The sequence below is a fragment of the Tauraco erythrolophus genome, chromosome 7 (assembly GCF_009769465.1).
Source record: "Tauraco erythrolophus isolate bTauEry1 chromosome 7, bTauEry1.pri, whole genome shotgun sequence".
Lineage (NCBI taxonomy): Eukaryota > Metazoa > Chordata > Aves > Musophagiformes > Musophagidae > Tauraco > Tauraco erythrolophus.
In genome coordinates this window covers 26,707,086-26,728,548 of record NC_141471.1, presented here as the reverse complement: position 1 = coordinate 26,728,548, position 21,463 = coordinate 26,707,086, and the positions used below count along the sequence as shown (strand labels likewise).

At 38.8% G+C, this 21,463-nt stretch overlaps 1 protein-coding gene across 1 annotated transcript in view; it reads left to right on the top strand.

Annotated features, from left to right (window-relative positions):
- CDK6 (cyclin dependent kinase 6) overlaps positions 1 to 21,463 on the top strand; it is a 125,485-nt gene that overhangs the window by 37,517 nt on the left and 66,505 nt on the right. Inside the window, exon 3 of the mRNA XM_086614949.1 lies at positions 16,648 to 16,815. Coding sequence (XP_086471075.1) covers positions 16,648 to 16,815 — 168 coding nt within the window. The remainder of the gene's footprint in view (positions 1 to 16,647; positions 16,816 to 21,463) is intronic.

Genomic DNA, 21,463 nt, shown 5'->3' with positions numbered 1-21,463 from the left:
TTCCCTTCTAACTATCTCTACTCCCATAAAAAAGTAATATCGTGGAACCGTCACACCGTTTCTCCACCTGGGGTCTGTCTTGTCCATTTTATTTGTGAGCTTTTAATGAAAGAGGCTGTGTGAAAAACCCTTGACTGTATAGTGCCCACCATAATAGGTCCTCCTTTTTGGCTGGCCTTCACGCAATACCTTGTTAAACATGAGTCATGATAATCAGATCCTACAACAGCATTATTTGTCTAAAATAGTACTTGTCCTCTGCTCTGCTGTTTCCCCACCACAGCCACTTCACACATTTACACAACTGCTTCCTTTATATATCAGTGCTCTGTGATCAGCATATGGTTCATGTTACAGGTTTCTCAGGTTTCAGAGTGAAATAAAATGAGCTTTCTTCCATTTTCAGAATATCTTTCGTTTTAAGAAGTCCAAGCAAAGCCACACATTATTAGTAAGTTTGCAAGCAGCTGCCAGAAGATAGAAAATTTAGAATGGAAAGATGAGTGAAATAACAGAAAGGCTGTTTGTTGTTTGCTCTTGGAGTGACAGCAATGGAAAATACTTAGAAATTAAAATTATTAGTTTATTTAGAGTTTTAATAAAGCAGACATGGTTTTGTATTATTTGCCAACGTTGGTACTCTAGAGCACAACTATGGGTCAAATCCTTCAGTGGTGTAACTTTTGGCTTCGTAGGGTTCCTCCAGGGGTGAGTGTGGTGCAATGCTACTAGCATCAGTTAGCAAGCAGCCTTTCATTTGTTTTCATGCAAAGCCTGAACAATTTGCAATTAAGAAAGAGTAAATTACAAAGACTCAGTCTCCTAGATCAAATCTGTCCTTAATTTTGGGGTTGAAAGCCTTATCCAAAGACTCATAACCAGGAGTACTTTAGGTTCTTTTTACTTCCCTGTTATTGTTACGGCTGTATGGTACTACCACTTATGTCTGTATACATGAAACATTTAAATTCATGCTGGAATATATACCTGAACCTTCTGGTTCAACATCAGACCTTGAAGGAGAATCCCCAAAGGGAGCAAAAGCTCTGCTCTAGCAAAGCTCTTAAGCTTCTGCTTAATTTTACGTAAACAGATTTCTCCAGCTTTAGAAGAAGTGAGGTTGAAAGACTGTGAATTAGAGAAGCTAACAGAGGAGCATCAGTTGTACTACTGTACTACTGACCTGATGGAATCCAAGGTTAGAGGAGAGAAGAATTGAAACCATTGTTTCTGTAGTCTCTGTCATAAACATGCATTTTGCTGTGTTTAAATGCTTTGTCAGAGCAAGGAAGCCGTCTTCCCTCAAAGCTTATGTGTAAGCAATGTCTTTGCCTTTGGAACCAGACTCCTGACTATTCACAAAAATGTGTCATAGTTGGTCATCATAGTAAACTGACTCGGTAATGGAAAAGGGCTCCGGAGGATCACAGGTTTGATGGACTGGTTTGTTTATTTCTTTTTTCATTAATGTCATAACTGTTCTGGCCACAGAGTTTGCCCCATTTGCCTTTGAAAAGTGTGACCCTCGAGAATACCAATTTAAAGGAAGCAGCTGGTTTTTGCCATCGTGACCTGTCACAGCTGGAAGGCTTCAGGCAGCTCCAAGCAGACCAATGATCTAATGCAAAGGCTTTAGGCTCTACTCTAAGGAAGGCCCACACTCCTACAAGGCTCAGGAGGAAATGCCTCACCCTTAGGAGTAAACGCCCTGCCTTAAATAGTCAGGAGTCACACAGACCCATTGCTAGATGGGTCAAGGCTATTGGTCACTTGACCATCCATCTCGCAGAGTGATTGGCTGAATGCTACAGCACCTGTTTCAAGGTAACTTTCCCAGTGTAACGAGCTACAGGTGTTTCTTAGTTAGCCTGCATAGGGAAAGAACTTTCACAGGATGCTGCAGCAGCCAAAAGGTTTCTCCACAGTGACCAACTCATTAGAAGCCAGCACATTATATCTTTATTAATGTTGAACAGCGTCTTATACCATAAAGGGCCCATTGAAATTAGTGGCTTAGCTGCAAAGAAGGTTACCGCTCAACAGTTTTCACTGTTGCTAAATATGTGACTTTACAAACAGCACCATAAAAATTCTAAGTATTTCTAAAATGTCCCACTTCTTTGGACTTTGAAATAGGAAGAATTGCACTGTAACTTTAAAATGCCAGAAACAATCAAGAAGACATGTTAGCCATCTCTTAAGAACGTTTAATTTCCAAGCCAATAAATTCAGCTGCTGAATTTTTGTCCTTTGTTTTAGGATGTGACAGTTCTGTTGCATAACTACAATTAAAGAATCTCAGAAGGCTCTGAAATGTTATAATATTCTGTGGGTGCAAATGCAGAGTCGTTTTTTGTTTAGTTTTACAGCAGGGAAGGGGCACTAAAATGGCAGCATGTTGCCTTTTTTTAACATCTAGTTTATGATTCATTCTAAAATATTCTTTCATTTGGAATTAACTTCAGATATTCCTGTTCTGACAAGCAGAGTAAATATTTTAGCAAGGATTTTTTAGAGAGAAATTTTGACAGTAACATACTCCTCCCTTAGCGTTACAAAGGAAATACTTGCTATCCAAACCCAGAGTCGGCATTTTAGTGGAAATGGTTCCAAAAGAATACGTAGGATGTTACAAATGTAAAATGCATTTAATGAAAGAGTATACGGATGTCTTTCATGTATTTTAAATAAAAATGTCTAATTTGAGACTTGAGAAAGTCAACAGCGATTTCTGAGCCATATGCTTGCTATTACAATAGTATGTTGTGTATAACTGTCGTTCAGTGAGAAACAGCACGGAGCAAAAAGGAAGAGACATACAAAAACATGAAGTTAAAGGAGGAGAGACCATCTTACAAAGATGGTCTTTTTGTTATGTTTTGCCTTGATTAGAATATATCCCTTTCTTGCTTTACGTTAGCACACATAATTCCTGCTGATGTCTATAGGGCTTATTGAAGACATAGGAAAAGGAGAAGAGAGGCCAAGCTGCGTGGGCTATAGTGAACCAAAACTGCAGAGATGCATACTTGACAGAGAGTTTAAAATAAAAGTAAACCACAGTTTCTTTGCTTGGTTTCTGGAGCAGAAAGTCGCAAAACAAGCAGAAAACTTTTGGTTCTTGATGAAATGGTTAGTTTAGCTTCCTTACCTCAACTGCTCTGAGTGTCCCAAACTTTAACCTTCATTTCAATGAAAAGAATTTAGACCTCATTCAACTTAGGTTTATGTCTGTGAAACTGAGGCCTTGGAAAATATTTCAGAAGCAGCTTTAGCCTTATGTTTGCATTTTGTTCTTTTGCAAATGTGGTGGAGGTAACCTTGATTTGCTCGTTACTGGAGTCACGCTTTATTGTGACAGAAAACTAAGAACAGTCCTTCAGTGAAAATAACAAAGACCTACCCCATGGTGATTGATGAGAACGTTGTACAAGTGAAATGAGCTGGAAAGTCATCATCTTGTCTTTTCCTTTGCCACAGGAAAAGCATAACAGAGAGATTTCTTTTCTTCTGGTCCTGATAAGGAATCTAACGAAGCATAAGGAGAGGTTACACAGCATGGAAATGTGTTACACCCAGCTGCTCACTAGCTTGCAAAGCTGCAGTAAATAATACAGTTGCTGTTTAATAAACAAAAGCAAGCAGAAGTCCTTTGATAGTGATCCCTAGCCTCTCTCATTTGCCCTTCTGAAGATACAGTTTGTTTCTACTTAATTGACTGTCATTTTGGAATAACATAGAGTTTGATATTGTATTGTATGATTTGTAATGGGTTTTTTTTTTTGTTGATAGGGAAAACAAAAGACTTGTCTTTCTGGGGCCTGATCCAGAAAAGCACAGACGTATGTGCTCCAGGTCATCTGGATCATAGCTACTTTCATTCTCATAGGTTTTCCATGAATGGTTTCAGTGAAGATATGCAAGAAGACATGTAGTTTTCTTTTCCAAATTGGCTTACATAAGCAATAGCATACTTCTTTGCTGGTCACAAGTTACTCTTTTGGGAAGCAGTGATGCATTTGTCACAAGCTACATTTGTCACTTGCATCATTTGTGACACTTTACTTTCAAAAGATAGTGCTTCATGGAAGCATTTTTTTCCATTGATTTCACAAGTTAACTTCTAACATACATTTGGCTTTTTATTAAAAATCTCTTAGAGTTTGTTTTCTTTAGCATTCACAGAGGTGGGGGAAGGGAGAGAATATCGTGTCTGTGAAACGTTGGAGGCAATCTTCTTCCCTCCCAAGAAGACTATTGACACTCATGTTGCACCTTTCTCCCCATCCCCAAGCCTCATCCTCACCCCTAAAGCAGAACTGAATCTTATCTGTTGTGCTAACATTAAGAAATAAGTAGGCTCATCACTCATTGTGTCACTACGAGTTGAAGATGCCTCCTTTTTTAAGAACCAGTCAAGTGTTCAAAAGAAAACAAGACAAGGTTTACACTAATTTACACTAATGTAAATCAGTGTCATTTTGCTCAGAACTGGAGGGACTGTGGCCCATGGCACTTCAGGCTTGGCAGATGTGTGGGGTCATATCCCACTGCAGCCACAGCAAACATCTCAGGCACATCACTCCTTGTTACAGTTTTTTATATCTGAAATCCAGAGATGAGCTGCTGAGGCATGCTAGTAGCTGACATCTGCTGATCTGCCTTGCTTGGTAATGACCTGGCCTGTGGGAGGCAGCAAATCAAAGAGATGGAGTAGGACCACAGGGCCTGAGAGTGAGTGTGATGGGAGAGGGATGGCTGAGTGGGATGGGGTGCAGTGAGGACATGAAGAGAAGGGTCAGAACTGGAGATGGGGCAGGAAAGGGTAGGAAATCAGAGAAGAAAGGAAAAAGTGATAGACCATGTAAGTGGAACAGAATGGGCAGCCATTCCCCTTGTCTGGTGCTATCAGCAAACTTTTCATGCTCTTGGTGAAAACAAAAGGCTTTGTGCACTTTCTTGACTCCTCTTGCAAAATCTCTATACCTTGTCTGTAGGATAAAGTGCTTGCCGGTTCCCCTTGCAAAGCTGTTGGTTCAAGAGCTGTTGATTTTTTAGTTCAATGTGATAGAATTGCAAATGACTTGGTGCTGTAAACATAGAGGACGACTTACTCCGCTGAGTGCTTCTGAGAAACAATTCTCTTTTTCCCTACTTTTGATTTAGGTGTACTAAGGCATCAGTAAGGTTCTCATCCTGAAGACTATTTTGACAGCTCATACACTGCTATAATAGCATTGAAAAGCTATAGGTACAATTCTTGTACTGGGGCTCTGGCCAAGCTGGTTCCACTAGGCCACTGTACCCTCTCAGCTCTTTCTTGAAGCCCATTTCTGCCCATAACTTATATCCAAGAAATCTTTCCTCTTATGTATATCCTTGGTTTTCTTAAAGGTTGTTACACCTTTATAACTGAAAACAAATTCTAGATCTTTGAGAGTCCTCAACAAACATTAACCAGTTAAGCTTTGCAACACTCATGAAGTAGTTAACCATTATCCCTGAATTTATAATGTGGAGCAAGAGAGGCAGCAAAGTGAAGTGAAGTCCTGTGACGAGCTCAGGTAGTAACTGACCCTGATGTTGAGCCATTTACAGCGCTGACGAGCATCATGATACTTCTGCCATGCATGTACATTATAAACAATTTTTGAAAATTACAAGCAAATTATTGAAAAGTGTTTTTTAAAAAGCATATGACTGAGCTTTGTTTATTGTTTATTGGTTTATTGGTTTATTGGTTTATTGTTTATTGTTTATTGTTTATTGTTTATTGTTATCTATTCCCTGGAGAGGTTAGGAAGGGATTGTCTTCTTATTTTCCTCTGTGTTCACATCTTTAATAAAACCTGTTAACTATTTATTAAAAGAGTGTCTAACTCTAGAGAATAGCTGTTATTTCAGTGTCTGGTGTCATGCTGACACTTTTGACTCAGAGAAGGTTGGCTACACCTCTCTGAAGGTCCTGCTGCTTCCGATGAGTGTGGGAGGAGGATGGAAATATTAAAAAGCAGTGAGACCAGCTCAGATCTTTGAAAATTGATGGATAGAGTCCCAGTGACTTCACTGGGCTTTGGTTGTGCTTAATGCGAGGCCGTCTTCCTCAGCATGCAAGTGCCGTTGATGACCATGATGAATTCCTAGATGTTTTTATGATAGAAGCAATCAAAATTAATTAGTCTTACAGTCCAAACTCTACAGTAACCTCAATTTCTAATTCACAAAAGCAACGCTGCTATCCTACCAGCCTCTTTTACAGTGCCTTGAGCTCTTAAGTATCTGTATATGTCACAAAATATATTTCCTTATACACCAGGAAATGGAGCAGGCCTATGTTACAATAAGTTTAAACAAATTTTCTATTAAACAAAAATTGCTAGACTGAGTTTATAACTTAGAAGGAGCCATAGGAATTAGGTGCCCAAGTCCTATTGATTTAAAATGATGTTTGGGTTTCTAATATGAAAGATCATATTGACTGTTTTTTTTCTAAGTTTTAAAAAAGCATAACATTTTCTTGTTGCTATGCAGGTGTTTCATAAAGAACCCATGCATTTTTAGTGGATACTGTTCAAAAAAAAAGCAGAGAGGAGAAATTAAAGGGACAGTCTTCTTGAGCCTTTTGTGTCTAGCCAAGGCTTTTAGCGTTTTCAAAAAAGTCTGGCTGAAATGTTCAAAGCTGCCTTGGGTGTAGGAGATCTGGTCATCCAAATCCCCTGGGATACTTCTAAAGTCTCATCCTTTGTTGTTACGTGTCAGTGTATAAACAAATCTCAGCCTTCTTGATGGCACACTGCAGACAAATCCAATGAGAATTTCTGCAGAAATGTCAGTAATGTTGCCAAGGTGTTGATAGACCATTAGGAAGAGTAGTCTGTCATAAATCTCTATGTATTTACATAATTTGAATGCTCCTCTGAACCAGAATCCATGTGGGGTAAGCTATTTGCATGTGATTTTAAGCATGGTAGTATGTTAGTCTTTGTTCTGAGGTTAGCTCTTCTTGTGCTTAGGTGACAATGTAGGGCAGTCATCTTCCAGAGCCTTCCACATTATCTCTAATGTTAGCTTAAGTTAGCAGTCTCCAGAAGATAAATTTACAGATTTGCTCTCCTAGGAGACTTTACCTCCTAAGTCCGAAGCTGTTTGTAAAGCATTTTTCTTGATGTATGTGCAGAGCATTGTTTCAGCTTTCTAATCACTGACCAGCTGGCTTGTTAGTGAATAGAGCTGTGGGCCCCTTGCCACGTTTCATGTGAGGTCTTGGCTGGGTGGCCAAGCAGGCAGCCTGCAGCCAGTGTCAAAGCAATTCAAGAGGTATTGGCACAGCAGTGTCCCCATTAATTTCTGCTTGTCACATGCTGTCATGCAAGTTACACCAGAGAGGAAATGACCGTTAAAAAAAAAAAGTACGCTTGTGGCACTTGGTCCCCTCCAGACGTTATCCCCGAGGTTAAACAAGTGGATACAATTAGCTGCTATCCACAGACAGCTGCAGGGAAGGAGAAGCTGAGATCTGGGCCCCCCAGCAACGTCTTTCCTGTTAGCGAGGAGTGTCGGCTGTCAACATATGCCATATTTTTAACCCTTCATGGAGTTTGAGTAAATTAAAAAGAACCATTATGACCAACAGCGTCATGAAGGTGCTGGTAAATAGCTGTAGTGCTGATTGAGGGGCATTCACCTCTAAAGAGGTGGTTTTGTTTGTTGGTACCATCTCTCATAAGGATTAGTGTGGGCAGCGCTGGAGGAGAATCGACTCATCAGTGATTGATAATTTACTGTCGTTTGTAGATTGTGGCAGCGAGTGAGACTAATTTCTGAAGCATACTGAAGTAGTTAAAGGGAGCCACATCCAACTTTGTGAATTTTCTGGGTGGACTTCTTTCTCTGATTACGTCAGGAGAGCTTCCACAAGGATTGCATTACGAGAAGTGATGATACACTTAGGATGTCCCAAAATACGGCTTCAGAATGCACAAGCAACATCTATGAAGAGGAAATGACAATGATGTCCCCTGATGAGAGAAGGAAATATATATCATTAGAAGCAATCAAAAATATTTTTTAAAAACTGAAAGCACTAAGCTCTACTGAGAGGTGATAGAGATAGGGGAGTATACATGGTGCGCCAGAATAGATTGACTTAGGCAAGTGAAAGTCTGGGTGTTATTCCAGAAGGAACAGGCTCACAGCATCATTCAAAGGAAGGATGACTTGGCTTGTTGGGAAACATGACCATTAAAGAAGCTGGAACTATGTGAAAAGCGTACTCCAGAATTCAAACTGCAACTCTGCCTCAAGCCGTCCAGCTTGACCTGATGTGGCACTTAGATACCAAATTTTGACTGGTGTCAGGCCCCAAACATGTCAGAAGGGGCTTCAGAGCCAAAGCATACAAATCACCAATGCTATTTTAAGTCATTTGTATGGGACTTACCAACTGGTGAGCCTGTAAAGAGTTTGGGGGATTTCTTGGTTTGTTTTAGTCCTCATCTCTTTTTCACATGGTATGAGGAATAAAAGAACAAAGTGGGTAGCACCAAGATGCGCTGTGAGATACTACTGTCTCCATTACAGTTTTATGAAAAGCTTGCGATAAAAGAAAGGAAGTTTCCCAGAAAGTATTTGGGGATGTACGAAACTGTGATGATATCATCCAGAGATACAGGAAAAAAAACTGTTTGTTTGCTTATCTGGGCTCGGATCTATAAATTCTGTTAAGAGCTGTGCTTTCTATTGTTTTTTCTACTGGGCACAAAGAGTGGAAAGGTTTGAGCAGTGAAAAAGATTATTAATCACAAAATTACGTTTACCTACCATAAAAATTTCACAGCCAGAACAGGTCTTGGTAACAGTGCCACATTTGCCAATTTCTGTCAACTTGTTAAAACAAAATTCCCCTCTGTTCTTATGTAATTTGCATGTGTTTTCTCTTAAAAATACCAATAACCAGATAGGAAATGTTATGTGTTTCATTTGCATGTCTGGTAATTCCACTTCGATAGGAATTTTTGTTACACTGAATTACTGAAAACAACTAAGTAGGACAATAATTATATAGGTTTCCTTTCAGTCATGCAAATTTTTCTCATCAACTATGAAAAATAGCAGCTAATAAAGTAAAACTTGAAAGGTCTATATTGCAAACTGACTTGACAGGTGTTGAGTTATAAAATGAGAAATTGATATGGAAAGATTTACAGTTAAATTAATATTGATCTACCTGAAATGAAATGCATCCACATGTGTGCCTATACATGTGTATGTATGTATGTGTCCCACAGATGTTAAGTACACATTTCATATACTGAATTTGGTCTTCAGTTCACAACTGCTGAGATCAGTATGAAAACCTGGCAGTATTAAGACACTGGTAAAACAGACATGTACTAAGACTGAAACTTTTAAAGACCTCTGAAATATTAATCCAGCTCTCTATTTTAAGGAGAGCAGACAGAAGGTTACTCAGAACAGTTCCTTGAACACAATAGAATGCATCTATTTGCCTTAATCTAGTCTTAATTATGTCACCTCTGCAGCTTGTGAGCACTGGTGTTTGGGGAGTGTTTGGAGCCCTCCAAAATATACTGTTCATGATCTCCTGTGGCAGTACAAATTCAGTGGTTCCTTTCTAACTCAGAAGGGACAGTTAGTGAGTTTAAGCAAAGGGGCTAAAACATGTTAAACCGGCTGTGGTGGCTACAAATGTAATTCAGTCCACAAACAGGAGTATGACAATAAAAGGAAAATAGTACCTCAGTATACCAAAAGCTATTCTATACGTACGTAAAATTCAATCATAAACACAATGGCGTTGCTAAGCCTCAAACTTTTTCAAAGACTGCCATGGCCCTTTATAATTCAGTTCAAATTTTGCATTTTTTCCTGAATCTTACGCACAGTTGCGATACTTTTGCTTGAGACTGATGTATAATATTCATCATATACAGGTAGGTCCATGCATAACAGTGCTTTCTTTCTTATAAAAGTAGTTTAAAATAGACTAGAAACTGTTTATCAGAATATATTTAAAGATATCTGTTAATCTTCTCTGAGTATGTTGAATTATCTTTGATATGATTAAAATAATTTTACAATTCAAAAATAATTACACAAATATTTTACTTCATATTTAAAAATATACAATGTTAATTAATTTTCAGCAAATTGTTTACCTCTAGGGTAGCAGCATATAAAACACCAACAATGATTAGACCAATTCCTTGCATGAGCTTGGCACATGTTAGTTCCCTTCTGCTAATAATACACTAAATAAATTTACTGTATTTTTCTCTCTGCACAGCATTTTATTCTATGAACAGAAAATGAATGTTTTATCTTGTACAGTGAAGTTGATTAAGATGACTAAGTGAATGGATCATTTGGATTTATTGTTCTCATATCAAAACAGTGAACATATTTAAATTGAACATGCTGTGAAGTTCACGTTCTCTTGGTACTCTTTAGTTAATTGACAGGAATATCACAGCAGTCTTCTCTTCTGAGGGACGACCCTTACCCTGTGAATACTTTCATGGAAAGTAATAGGACTACTCTGAGATAAACTGTTACCTAATATAAGGAAAAGTAAGACCTCTATCTCCTGGGTGTGTATTGAGTTGGATCAAGGATGACTCCTGAGAGGCTATAGTGTGGTTAGGTGAAGACAAAGAGTGCAGCCTCCTCCTCCCTTTTCTGAATGCCCTGCAGGGAGACCGATCAGAATAGCTTCCTCCTGAGACAGGAAGGAAAAGGGCACAAGGGCAGGGGTCTATCTGCCTCTTACTGTGTCTCAGCTGGTACCCTCAGCGGCTGCATGGAGAAGATCTTTCTGCAGCTCCACAGGCTGTGGCAGATTGCTCCTTTGCCCCCACCATCACAGTCATGGCATCTTAGATAGGCTGGTGTGATGGGTTCCCAGCCCAGCATGAGGACAAGATTTAAAAAAGAAAATCACTGCATTTAACAGGGAGTCACTACATTATTACTAATGCCTTTGGGATTCAGTGTAACAACATTAATCATGTCTTTTGCTATTCATGTATCTGTACTGTGTAATTCCTGAGGAATGCCATTGTTTTTTTGGCATTAATTAATGTTGACTGTTTGTTACAAAGTATAACCATAGAAGTGCTGTAATTATTCTGCTTCAAAAATAGGCCCCAGAGCATGTGAAAACTCTTTAAACTTTCATTCCAGCATGTTTAAAAAATACCCTTTAAAATGAAAGCAATTTAATGGTTGGGAGTTTTGTATAATCCTGTACAATACGAAGGAAGCCTCATCCTGCTTCTCTTCTGCTCAGAGAAGGTCCTGATGTTCAGCGAGAGGCAGTGAGCCTTTTCATCAAACTAGCTTGACTGATTCATTACACGTTGCTGTCTAAAACTCGTCCCCTTTGTTTACAGTTGTGGTTGTCTCTTATGCAAACACTCCTACAGGAAATGTTCAGGATGAGTAGCTCAACACCTGTCATCCAAAATAGGGACATTCCATTCTGTTTGGCAAAAAGAGGAAAATGAGTTACAAATAGAAACTCTGGGTGAAGGATGCAGGTTGTTGTGCAGGTGTGTGAGATGCTCCACAGAAGAGTAGGAGAAATGTTAGGACATTCCAATTGTTGGGTTAGCACAGAAATTGAGTAGGAAATGAAAAATAGGTAGGTAAAGAAAAAAAACAAAAGCCCTAAAAAACCTGCTTGTTAGTACAAACGTAGGATCTGCTGCAGTTGACAGGGATCTGTACTATATTGCTTTTATTGGATATGACTGAGTACATTTGTGGGCTTCCACAGGCTTACTTTCTCTGGTATTAGGAACTCCTATCACCATGACCAAGGAGAATCTGGTTAACGGTTTTAATTTCTTCACATACTAGCCAATGGAGGAAAAACATGCGCTTCACCTAACAAACTAGTAGCCATTCACATGTGTGTGTGTTACCTCTGGCTGCGTGTGTTCTCTGAAGACATATCATTTTTGGTGTTCTCCTTCAGGTTGCATCGCGTTGTGTCCCCGTTTACAAAGGCAAAATCTAGCATCTATACCTTTATCATGGTGGTGGGTTAGCCTAGCTCAACAGCCAAACTCCCACCCAGCTGCGCACTCACATCCCCCACCTCAGGAGGATGGCTACGGAAAACAAAAAAGAACAAGGAACAGAAAGTTCATGTGCTGAGATAAGAGAGGGACATTGCTTACCAGTTACCATCATGGGCAAAATAGACTCACCTTGGGGAAAATTAACTTAGTTTAATGCCAATTAAGATAAGATATTTAATTACTAATTCAAGTAGTGGGAAACAAAACGGCAAACATTCAAAGAATACCTCTCCCTGCCTTTTTCCAGACCTCACATCACTCCCGACTCTCCCCACCCCAAGCAGCGCAGGGGCATGGGGTGGGGGGGGGCTGCGATCAGTCCGTAGCAGCTGAGGAGAAGTTACTGCAGGCAATTGGCAGATATTTTAGCTGGAAGTCAAGATGGTGGGTGACTCTTAAAGGATCGGAGTGGTATTTTGAAAACCAATGGCTTGGAAGGGATTTATGGATCAGAAGCTGGAGGAGGGTTAAGAGGGGTCAGTGAAGCGTAGGGTTAAGAGGGGATAGGGCAAGAAGGAGACACAAGTCTGTAGGAAATCAAGGCTTTATGCTCCTGCTGCCCCTGAGCCGGGAAATGGGAGCCGTGAAGGCCGCCTTTGGCAGAGGCAGCAGGAGCAGCTGCTCAGCCTCACCCAAGCCTATCCCCGTCCTTGCTGACGCCAGAGGCAGAAAATGCAGGATGTATTTCTGTCTATTACTGAGATTCATGACATAATATGGTACTGTTCGAAAAGTTCATCGTAATTTGGTCCTGACATTCAGTGCTGGTAAATTCAGTAAATATCAGGCTGAACAATGCCATCACTGATGCCGTATATGGTGGAACATGCAAAAGATGCAGCATTTCCATAACAAATTTTGCTCCTAACTGTTTCCATTATGAAGCTTTCACAAAATTAAGGCTGCGTGTTTGCCTCTAAGGAAAGTATATTTTTTCATTGCATCTCAAAATAGCTCAGTTTTCAACTGAGTTACGGATAAATATTTTAGGTTTGTGCATAGACTGCATTGAAAATGTAGCCTGAAAAGGGAAAGCATTGTAAAGCCATGATTATCTGAAAGTAATCACAGTGGAATAATGTATATATCTTCAACTTGAGCAACAACCATTGTAGATTTTGTGATATTAGAAGCAAGGCAGAAATCTCTAATCGGAAACAACAGGCACGATTCTGTGTCTATGTTTGTAAACATCCAATATCCAAAGATGGTCTGAGAGACGTCAGTAGAGTTTTGATCATGACTCATCAGAGCTTGTTCCTTCGATCTGCTAAGGCACGAATCTTCTTGTTCGCCGAGTAGGATTGATCATTTTTCCATTAACTTTCGAAATATGATTTTAACTGTAGTTCCAAACTGTGGTATGCCTAGCTACTGTACAAAATTTCTCAGCAGACATGTAACAAACTAATACTTGAAGGACATGAAGACTCTCTTGCAGTTATTCCTAGATCTTGGTAATTGAGATAATACTGAGTAATCATCACTAATAAAAATGGATGCATTTCCATCAAATAAATGGAATTATCCTGATTTAATTAGCTAGTGATCTGACTTGTGCCTGTTTACAGCATTTATCCGATTTGCTAGCAAAGGTTGGTATCTTCTGATGTTAGTTACAGTACTTCTTTGAAGAAAAAACACAGCCAAGACCGAGTCTGATGTTTCTAGCAAGTGGCTGACTAAAATTATGGAGTAATTTTCCAAACATGAGGCCTAATGGTGTTTGACTAGACTTATGTACAGCACAAAGTCACTCATTATGGATAAAAAATAATTTAAAACCTCTCTCTTTTGTTTGTTTTGATATTGAAAATCTATCTGTGCAAGCAAATATCAAATTCTGAGCTGCATAGTTTGATATTATGTATTTACAGTGCATAATAATAAGATTATGTCATGGGATTCTGGTTTCTGCTCTTTTCCTAACTGGCTGAGAGTTTAAAAACGGGACAATAATGAATCACGCATAGCAAACAGTCTTTCTACATCAAAGTGCCCTTCTTTACACACATGAATCTTTAGGCTGTTCTTCCAAGATAATTTTGAGCTGGAATCTGTTCGTACATGTAATAGTAAGTAATAAGGGATAGCAAAAGAGCATAATCAACAATCCAAAATGACTACTAGAGAATAGCCTGTAAGGACGATCTCTGAGTTTCCTGGAAGAGGAAATATAGCACTTTTTTCCCCACTTTTCATTCTTTTTTCTAATGCCTTTTAAATTTACGCTTTCCTGGTACACTTTACTACTGTGCATCTCATTTTTTGTGTGTGAAGAGAACTTCAGTGAATGACATCCATCTTTTGAGTCCTGTGGGGCAGGGAAAGAGATACCAGTTTCCATTTTCAAATATTTTCTTTTTTTACCTGTGCCTGGAAGAAGACTCTGAATTTAGAAACTGAAGACATTGCTTGCAGCTCACAACTATCAGAAAAGAATTGTGTCTGCTGAGTTTGAGGAAGAAAGTTGAAACAAAACCAGCACCAGTTGTAGGAAAAAAAATATTGTTGTATATTTGGTAACTGCAGGAATGAATTTACATGCTTGACAAATGAGTAGGATGCAGAAATGTCACCAGGAAGGGACTTGCCAGGTTCTACTGACTAATCTTTAAGTTCTTTAAATTATTTTCTTATTTTATCTGATATTATGTCTACCTGTAATAAAAAAATTAGGCCCAGATTCAGTGAAACCATTGAGTACATAAGATAACCACATGCTTAAATGTTCTTGTCATGTTCTTTACATCTGCAAGATTGAGCCAAAGACTGTTGGGATTTAAGTTATAGCACAAAGTGTGCAGACAGGACGTGTTAATTCTACTGTTGACTGAAACCTCTCTCATATACTTCTGAACTGCAAAGGGAAATTATATAAATACAAGAGGATTCAATGCACTTTGTGTATTTATTTTAAAGCTGAAAACCCTATTATACTAGCTATAAAAATTATCAGATCTCAGTTTTTCCCAGGGAAACAAAGGGAATAAAAGGCATCAGCTAGCAGGGAATGGAGTTCTCAGTTTACGATTACCACCATCCTTCAGAGGTGATAATAATTAAATGCTGTCACAGCATCCATAGTCCCATGGTTGTATCTCCATCATCAGAGTCTTCAAAGAAAACCTGATTACTTTACGAGCAGCCTACTGTCACTACTGTTTGACAGGCAGAGTTATAGGCTACATATAAAAATAGCCATATTTTATCAGAGGTTAAATTAGAGCTTCCAGCCTTAATATCTATACATTTTAAGATACTTTCTGTAGAAATGATCAGGGAACATTACGTGAAAATAATAATTTTGTATTAAATTATATAGCAATGTCTATAAAATGTATCTTAAAAATGCATCCAGCTAAAGCAATATTATCAAGTTGAATGTTTTGAGCTATTTTTAAATCCATTTTCATACATCATTCCTTTTAATAGTGTGCCTTGAATATTCACTTGAAAAATGCCCAAGTCTATAGATAAGAACAAAAGCAACCATATTCAATTTTTCCTTCTTCCTTTTTCTCATGTGTTTTTGTCATCCACCTCTTCAAGATCATTTTGGTTGCTAATAACAGGATTGGTAGACACCCATTGCATGGCGTATGGGAAGGGCATATATCACCAGCCAACACAGAGCTGGAGTTTCATGAACTCAAGTCAAGTGTATACAGAAAATAAACTTTTACTTTATCTCTTTTGTTTCTTATTTATTGCCGCATTTTCTTGTAACTGTCTGCTTTGCAAATATAATTTTCAAGTTGACAGTATCCTTCTAATTTGGAATTCAGGGGATTTCTAGTATTTAGTTTTGAGTCTGTCGGTTCATTCCTTTCACATTACTAAGATTAATGTGAAAACATGAGTACAGATGAAATAGTTTCTTCAGCTGTGGAAATGTCATAGAAGATTGCATCACTATAACATAGCAGAAAGCAAAATGAGAACTGTTGCTTATGATTATTACACTGATTTAGTGCTAAACTTTGATCTATTGTCCTATTCAGTAAATTCTATACAGCAGGTTTTGCCAAGTAAACTTCTTCCTTCTATAAAATTAAGTCCTGGCAAAGTTGTCATTTAAACAGCTTTTCTGATTGAAAGAGATCCTTGCGCCTGTTGAAGTGAATGATAAAATTTCACTTCACTGGGGCAGGACAAAGCATAAACTTGTGAGATGCAAAGTGGTATGTGGTTTAAAGTTAAGAGCAAAAAGCTGCTTTGTATTTTTCTTACTTGGATAGCATTCTTTTGAAATTGTCTTGGGATTTACAGACATACTTTTGCTATTTCTTTTAACTTTGTTGACCAGTCTTTATACTTCTATGAATCAACCTCAAATAATTCATCTAGAAACAACACTTTGACTTGGTAAGTACACTTGTTCAAGTCAGCTGGTTCTAGCAACATCCTGTCCATTTTATATTAATAGTTGTTTTTTTCTCCAGTCAATATTTATTAAATTAATTTTAATTTTATGACAGGGAGTTTACTTGTTTACAATCTTATCTTGATAATTGCATGTTTATTTCTTCTTTATATTTAGGATATGATGCTTCAGCTGTTTCGGGGACTGGATTTTCTGCATTCACATCGTGTGGTGCATCGGGACCTGAAACCCCAAAATATCCTTGTAACCAGCAGCGGGCAGATAAAGGTAGCTGACTTTGGCCTTGCACGAATCTACAGTTTTCAGATGGCTCTTACCTCAGTGGTAAGTTTCTAGAGGTTTTTATTTCTCTTTTAATGCAGTAGTGTGCTTTACTCTTCACGTTCCTGTCTTTTTATCCCATATTATAGCACTGCTTCTAGAACCATCTCTGCGATTGAAGTAACTTGTGTCTCTGAAAACAATTGCTTTCCAGCCAGGATTTAAGTTGTTGTGGTTACTTTGTAAAACTAATCAATTACTGGTTACTGGTTCTAAAGTAAATCATGACTAATTACTGAAGGATAGATATGTGTTAGTTTTCTGAAACTCCATCAGGTTAGCATCTGTTGTGATACTGACTTATTTTGCACATTAAGCCAGACAAGTAGGGTGAAAGTTTCTGAGTACCCATTTTAAGATAAAACTCTTGCTGATCCCGAGGTATCTTGCCTGAAAAAATACACAGATACTTCTGAAAATGCCACACTGTCATGTCTCTGATTTTCCATCTCTGTTAATATGGGTTTGATGCTTGCTCCCATATGTTACTGAATGATTCCAAATAGGGCTGTGCTGGAGGCAGCTCAAGTGGAGTAGGCAGCCAAAATCACAGCTATTTCCCAAGCCAGCTGTTAAAGAGCACCTCCAGTATCTCTAGGCCCCCTGCTGCTGTTGCCTCTCTCCCAGGAGCTCTCCTGGTTGTCCTTGGCTCAGACACGAGCTTACTCCTAGAAGATCTGGTCCTCTCCTGCGTTCATGTTGGTAGACAAGCCCTGCCAGCTCCTCACTTTTTGAGTGTGTTTCCATGCTTGCTGGCCCTGCTCCCAGAATCAGCTGCTGTTACCTTGGCCCAGCATCTCTGAAGTGCATTGAAGAGTAACTGTGCTGCATGCATGTTGGGTGTTGCTTGGTTTTGCTGCCTGCTCATGAATTTTTTTGTTTCCATTTTATATTCTGAGTATCGCAATTGCCATGGCAGTATCATTTACACTGAAGAGGGGAGAGGGAGAACTGCTGAGAGAACAAACTGAAAAAAGTCCACTTCGCATTTTACATCCTATTGTAGAAATTAGCTTGGCTCACGTTGATAAAAAGTAATCTATTGTTATTATTAGTTACTGTAAGAGTCTTCCCATCCTTGTGTGATGTAATTATGACATCCTGAGTTCCGGCTTCAGTGTGAATGAAGGCAGGAAGCAACAGAAAATGATATCATCATCTTGCTAAATGTAGGAAAGTATTCTCTTCACATAAAGCGTATGTAAACTTGTGTTTTGGGGCTTTTTTTTTTCACGGTCTGTAGGATGTAGCCTAATCCAAAGCTGAAAGGATCTCTCTGCTGAGGTCAGTGAGGATGGATCATGTTGCAACTCAAAACAGAGCTTTGAAGAAAAGGAGAGAAAAGTTTTTCCTGAATTGCTGTAATTTTTCATGTCCCAGTTGTCAGTCAGTAACAGCTTCAATGAGTGTTTCTATTGATCCATAAGATTCTTTAAGCTAAACTTGCAGAGTGTTGTAAGGCTTCCAGCAGGGCTTTTTTTAAGAGTTCTGCATAAAATGAAGAAAAAATATCTATGGAACTGAACAGGAGCTTGTCCATGATCATGTAGCCTGCATGGAAAGGAAGGTCAAAAGACCCAGAAATAGAGTGCATCTACTGAGGCAAAAATGTACCAAGACCTGCTTGTAAGAGAACATTGCCAGAATTGCTATGCGAAGGATGTGCGTATGCTCAAGTATCTAATACTTGTGTGCTAGAAATAGTGTTTCAAACCCCATTAGCTAGTACCCTTAGTGCTGCTGCGAAGAAGAGTTGTTCGGACTAAGGGGTTGTCCACATGCAAGTTTGTACTGTGTTCGCACAAACATTCAATTGTCATTGCAGCTATGCTAACGAGTATTAAAATAATTGAATTATTCATTCACCAATGACAAGTAAACTGTATGGACATAGGCATGGATAATGGCTTTCACAACTAGAACTTATTGCATAATTATTTTGTTATTAAAAAAATAACAGCTATGATCATGGCTTTTTTAAGTTAAAAATGGAGTGGTTTTAAAACACTTAGTGTTTAACACCTCCAAAATTAACTTTTCCCTGGGTATGCGGAAGCTTGTAAGGGAGTGTTGCTTTCAATGTGATAATGTGGTATGGTTTTAAATGTCAGTCTTCATTGCTCCTGCAGACAGAGCGCTGGTTAGAAACTTGTAGTAAATGTGTATTAGCTGACACAAACCATCAGTTTTTCCTTTTCTGAATGTAACTTTTACCTTTGGGTAGCTGCTTTGGTGTGCAAATTCTTTTTTTTTTTCGTCCATTAAAACTCAGTACAGGAAACAAAACTTCAGAAAAAAAAAAAACAAACGAACGAACCCTCTGTTTTTCAAACATAAAGATATTCTTGACTTTACCATTCCCAAAACAGTCTAAATTGCAGTTCTTTGCCAGGCAGTGAGTAAACTTTCATTGACTTCAGCAGAACCAGCTTTGTTTTGAAGTGTTTGCAGAAAAAAATGTTGCATTGTAAAAGACAGCATATATCTACACATGTATCAATTAATGAAAGACTGAGCTTGCAAGGGTTTGCTTCAGAGTTATATTGAAAAGTGATAGTGCAGACAGCCCAGTGATAGAAGGCACATTGCGTGCGCTATCATTGTCATCAATACAAGGGCTCTGCAGCATTTCCTTCAGAAGAGATGCTTACTGCAAGATAAACGACAAGAACCATCTTTTGAAGTATCAGATCATTCCCAAGATGCATTCTCATTCATTGCTTACAAAGAAACTCTTCAGATGGGACAAAAAGAGCTTGCCATGAAATTGATCCAGTAAAAACTGATCCAGCCCTACTACTCTGGGTGCTGCAAATGCTGACTTCAAAGCAGTCTCTCTCTGATAGCCAGTTAATTCCACAAGGCGAAAGAATCCTCCTGACAGATAAGTCATCCGGGCATATTGCTGTCATTTAAAGAAACCTCTTAATATTTCCGTCAGTGAATGAACAAAAGATTCAAACTAATGTTACGCAGGCTTGGGGGGGGCAGGGTGGAGATCACTAGTCTCAGCTGTGGTCAGACTGAGAACTGATACAGGTCTGAAATAAGAGCACTAGAAAGAACGGGCTCGGGCAGGGGTGTCTCAGATGGTGGGTAACAGGGCACGCTTTTGGTTTCGTACAAAGTTAGACTCTCAACTGTTGGTCTTGGCCCTTGGGGAAATTTTGAGTGGCTTCGTGATAACAGAGAAGCTCCATAGGACAGGGGAGGTGGATTGATGTGACGGTGTAATTTTAGAGTTTGATAGCAAAAGCTAATGAACTGTCACTTTTTTTCCTGGTGCAGAAAAATGTGCACTCAGTCCTAACTTTCTCTGAGCAAAGCAGCAAGTGGCTGTCTGGAAAAAGGGAAGTTATATTATGAAAAAGAAATAAGCCATTTATCTATTTTTGTTGACTTCTAACTGCCTTAAAGAAAGGAAATGAAGCTGAATCATGGCACACGAGATTGCTGTGAGAGAAGTACACGCAGTTGTGATCACAGCATCTAGGTGGAGCTGAGGCTGTCCAGATTTAAAACCTGACCTGCTTCAGGATCTAGTGAAACTGGCAAAATGTTAGTGTTTGTAACACACTCATAATACTTTCTTTGAAAACATGTGTCCTTTACCTTAGATGGCAGCACTACTGATGGGTTTTTTCCCATGAAAGGCAAACAAAATTGGTTTATGTCTTCCTTTAAAAAATAACCCACTTGTTTTCAGATTTACTGAACATCAGAAGGGAAAACACATCACTTTCTCTGCTGATGCTCTAAGTTGTTGAATACTAGACTCATCTAAATTGATGATTAAAAAGAGAAGACACAAAAAATCCTGCAGTTACTGTCAGTGAATAATTTTAGATTACACTAGCATTTTACTTCAGTGTTTCTTCAGGATAAAAACTTTCCATCCATTTCTGGCAGTCACTTCAGCACAAATGGTTTACATGTCACATCATGCAGGAACTTGGATTTCATTTTGTTGGTATAGTAGCAAGGGAGCATAAAATAATTCTTACTAACTGGGCTTACTTTGTAAAAATAAAGATATAAATTAATTATAGCAACTAAAACAACAAAAAAGGGTAGAAAAACCCTATTCCAAAGAGGAATGATTGCTTTCCTGTTTTCTGCCCGCTGTTGGCATTGTAATTTTCTAATAAATGCCACCTATTAGTAAATAACGTGAATAAACTCTCTTCTGAGCTAATATGATCGTCGAAGAACTTTCTTTGGCTTTGCCTTGTTTTTGGCCGGGTGTGGTCCCTTTTTTTATGGCCACCTCTTCCTGATACTGTGCTTCCCAAAATCCACATATCTGTATGTAATACACCTTGCAGAGTCCATTCCTATGTTGGGTATGTTCCAGCAGACCTGGAGTCTGTTGCAGTGCAGCTTTAACCTGAGATGCATTGAGTAACCCTAAATGGGCCTGATTCAGCAACCTATTTAAAACTCGCAGTTAGCATCAAACATAGGAGGAGACCTATGGAAATTAATCAAGCACCTGCCTCTGGTGAATCAAATTCAAAATCTGGACTGTGTTAAAGAGTGTCCTAACGGAATCACTGCAGTGACACTAGGTTTTATCTCATACGTAATTTGGTAAGAGCATAAATCTTCTTCCCTCTGACAGATGGAAGTGACATTGTTTTGGTGTGCACTG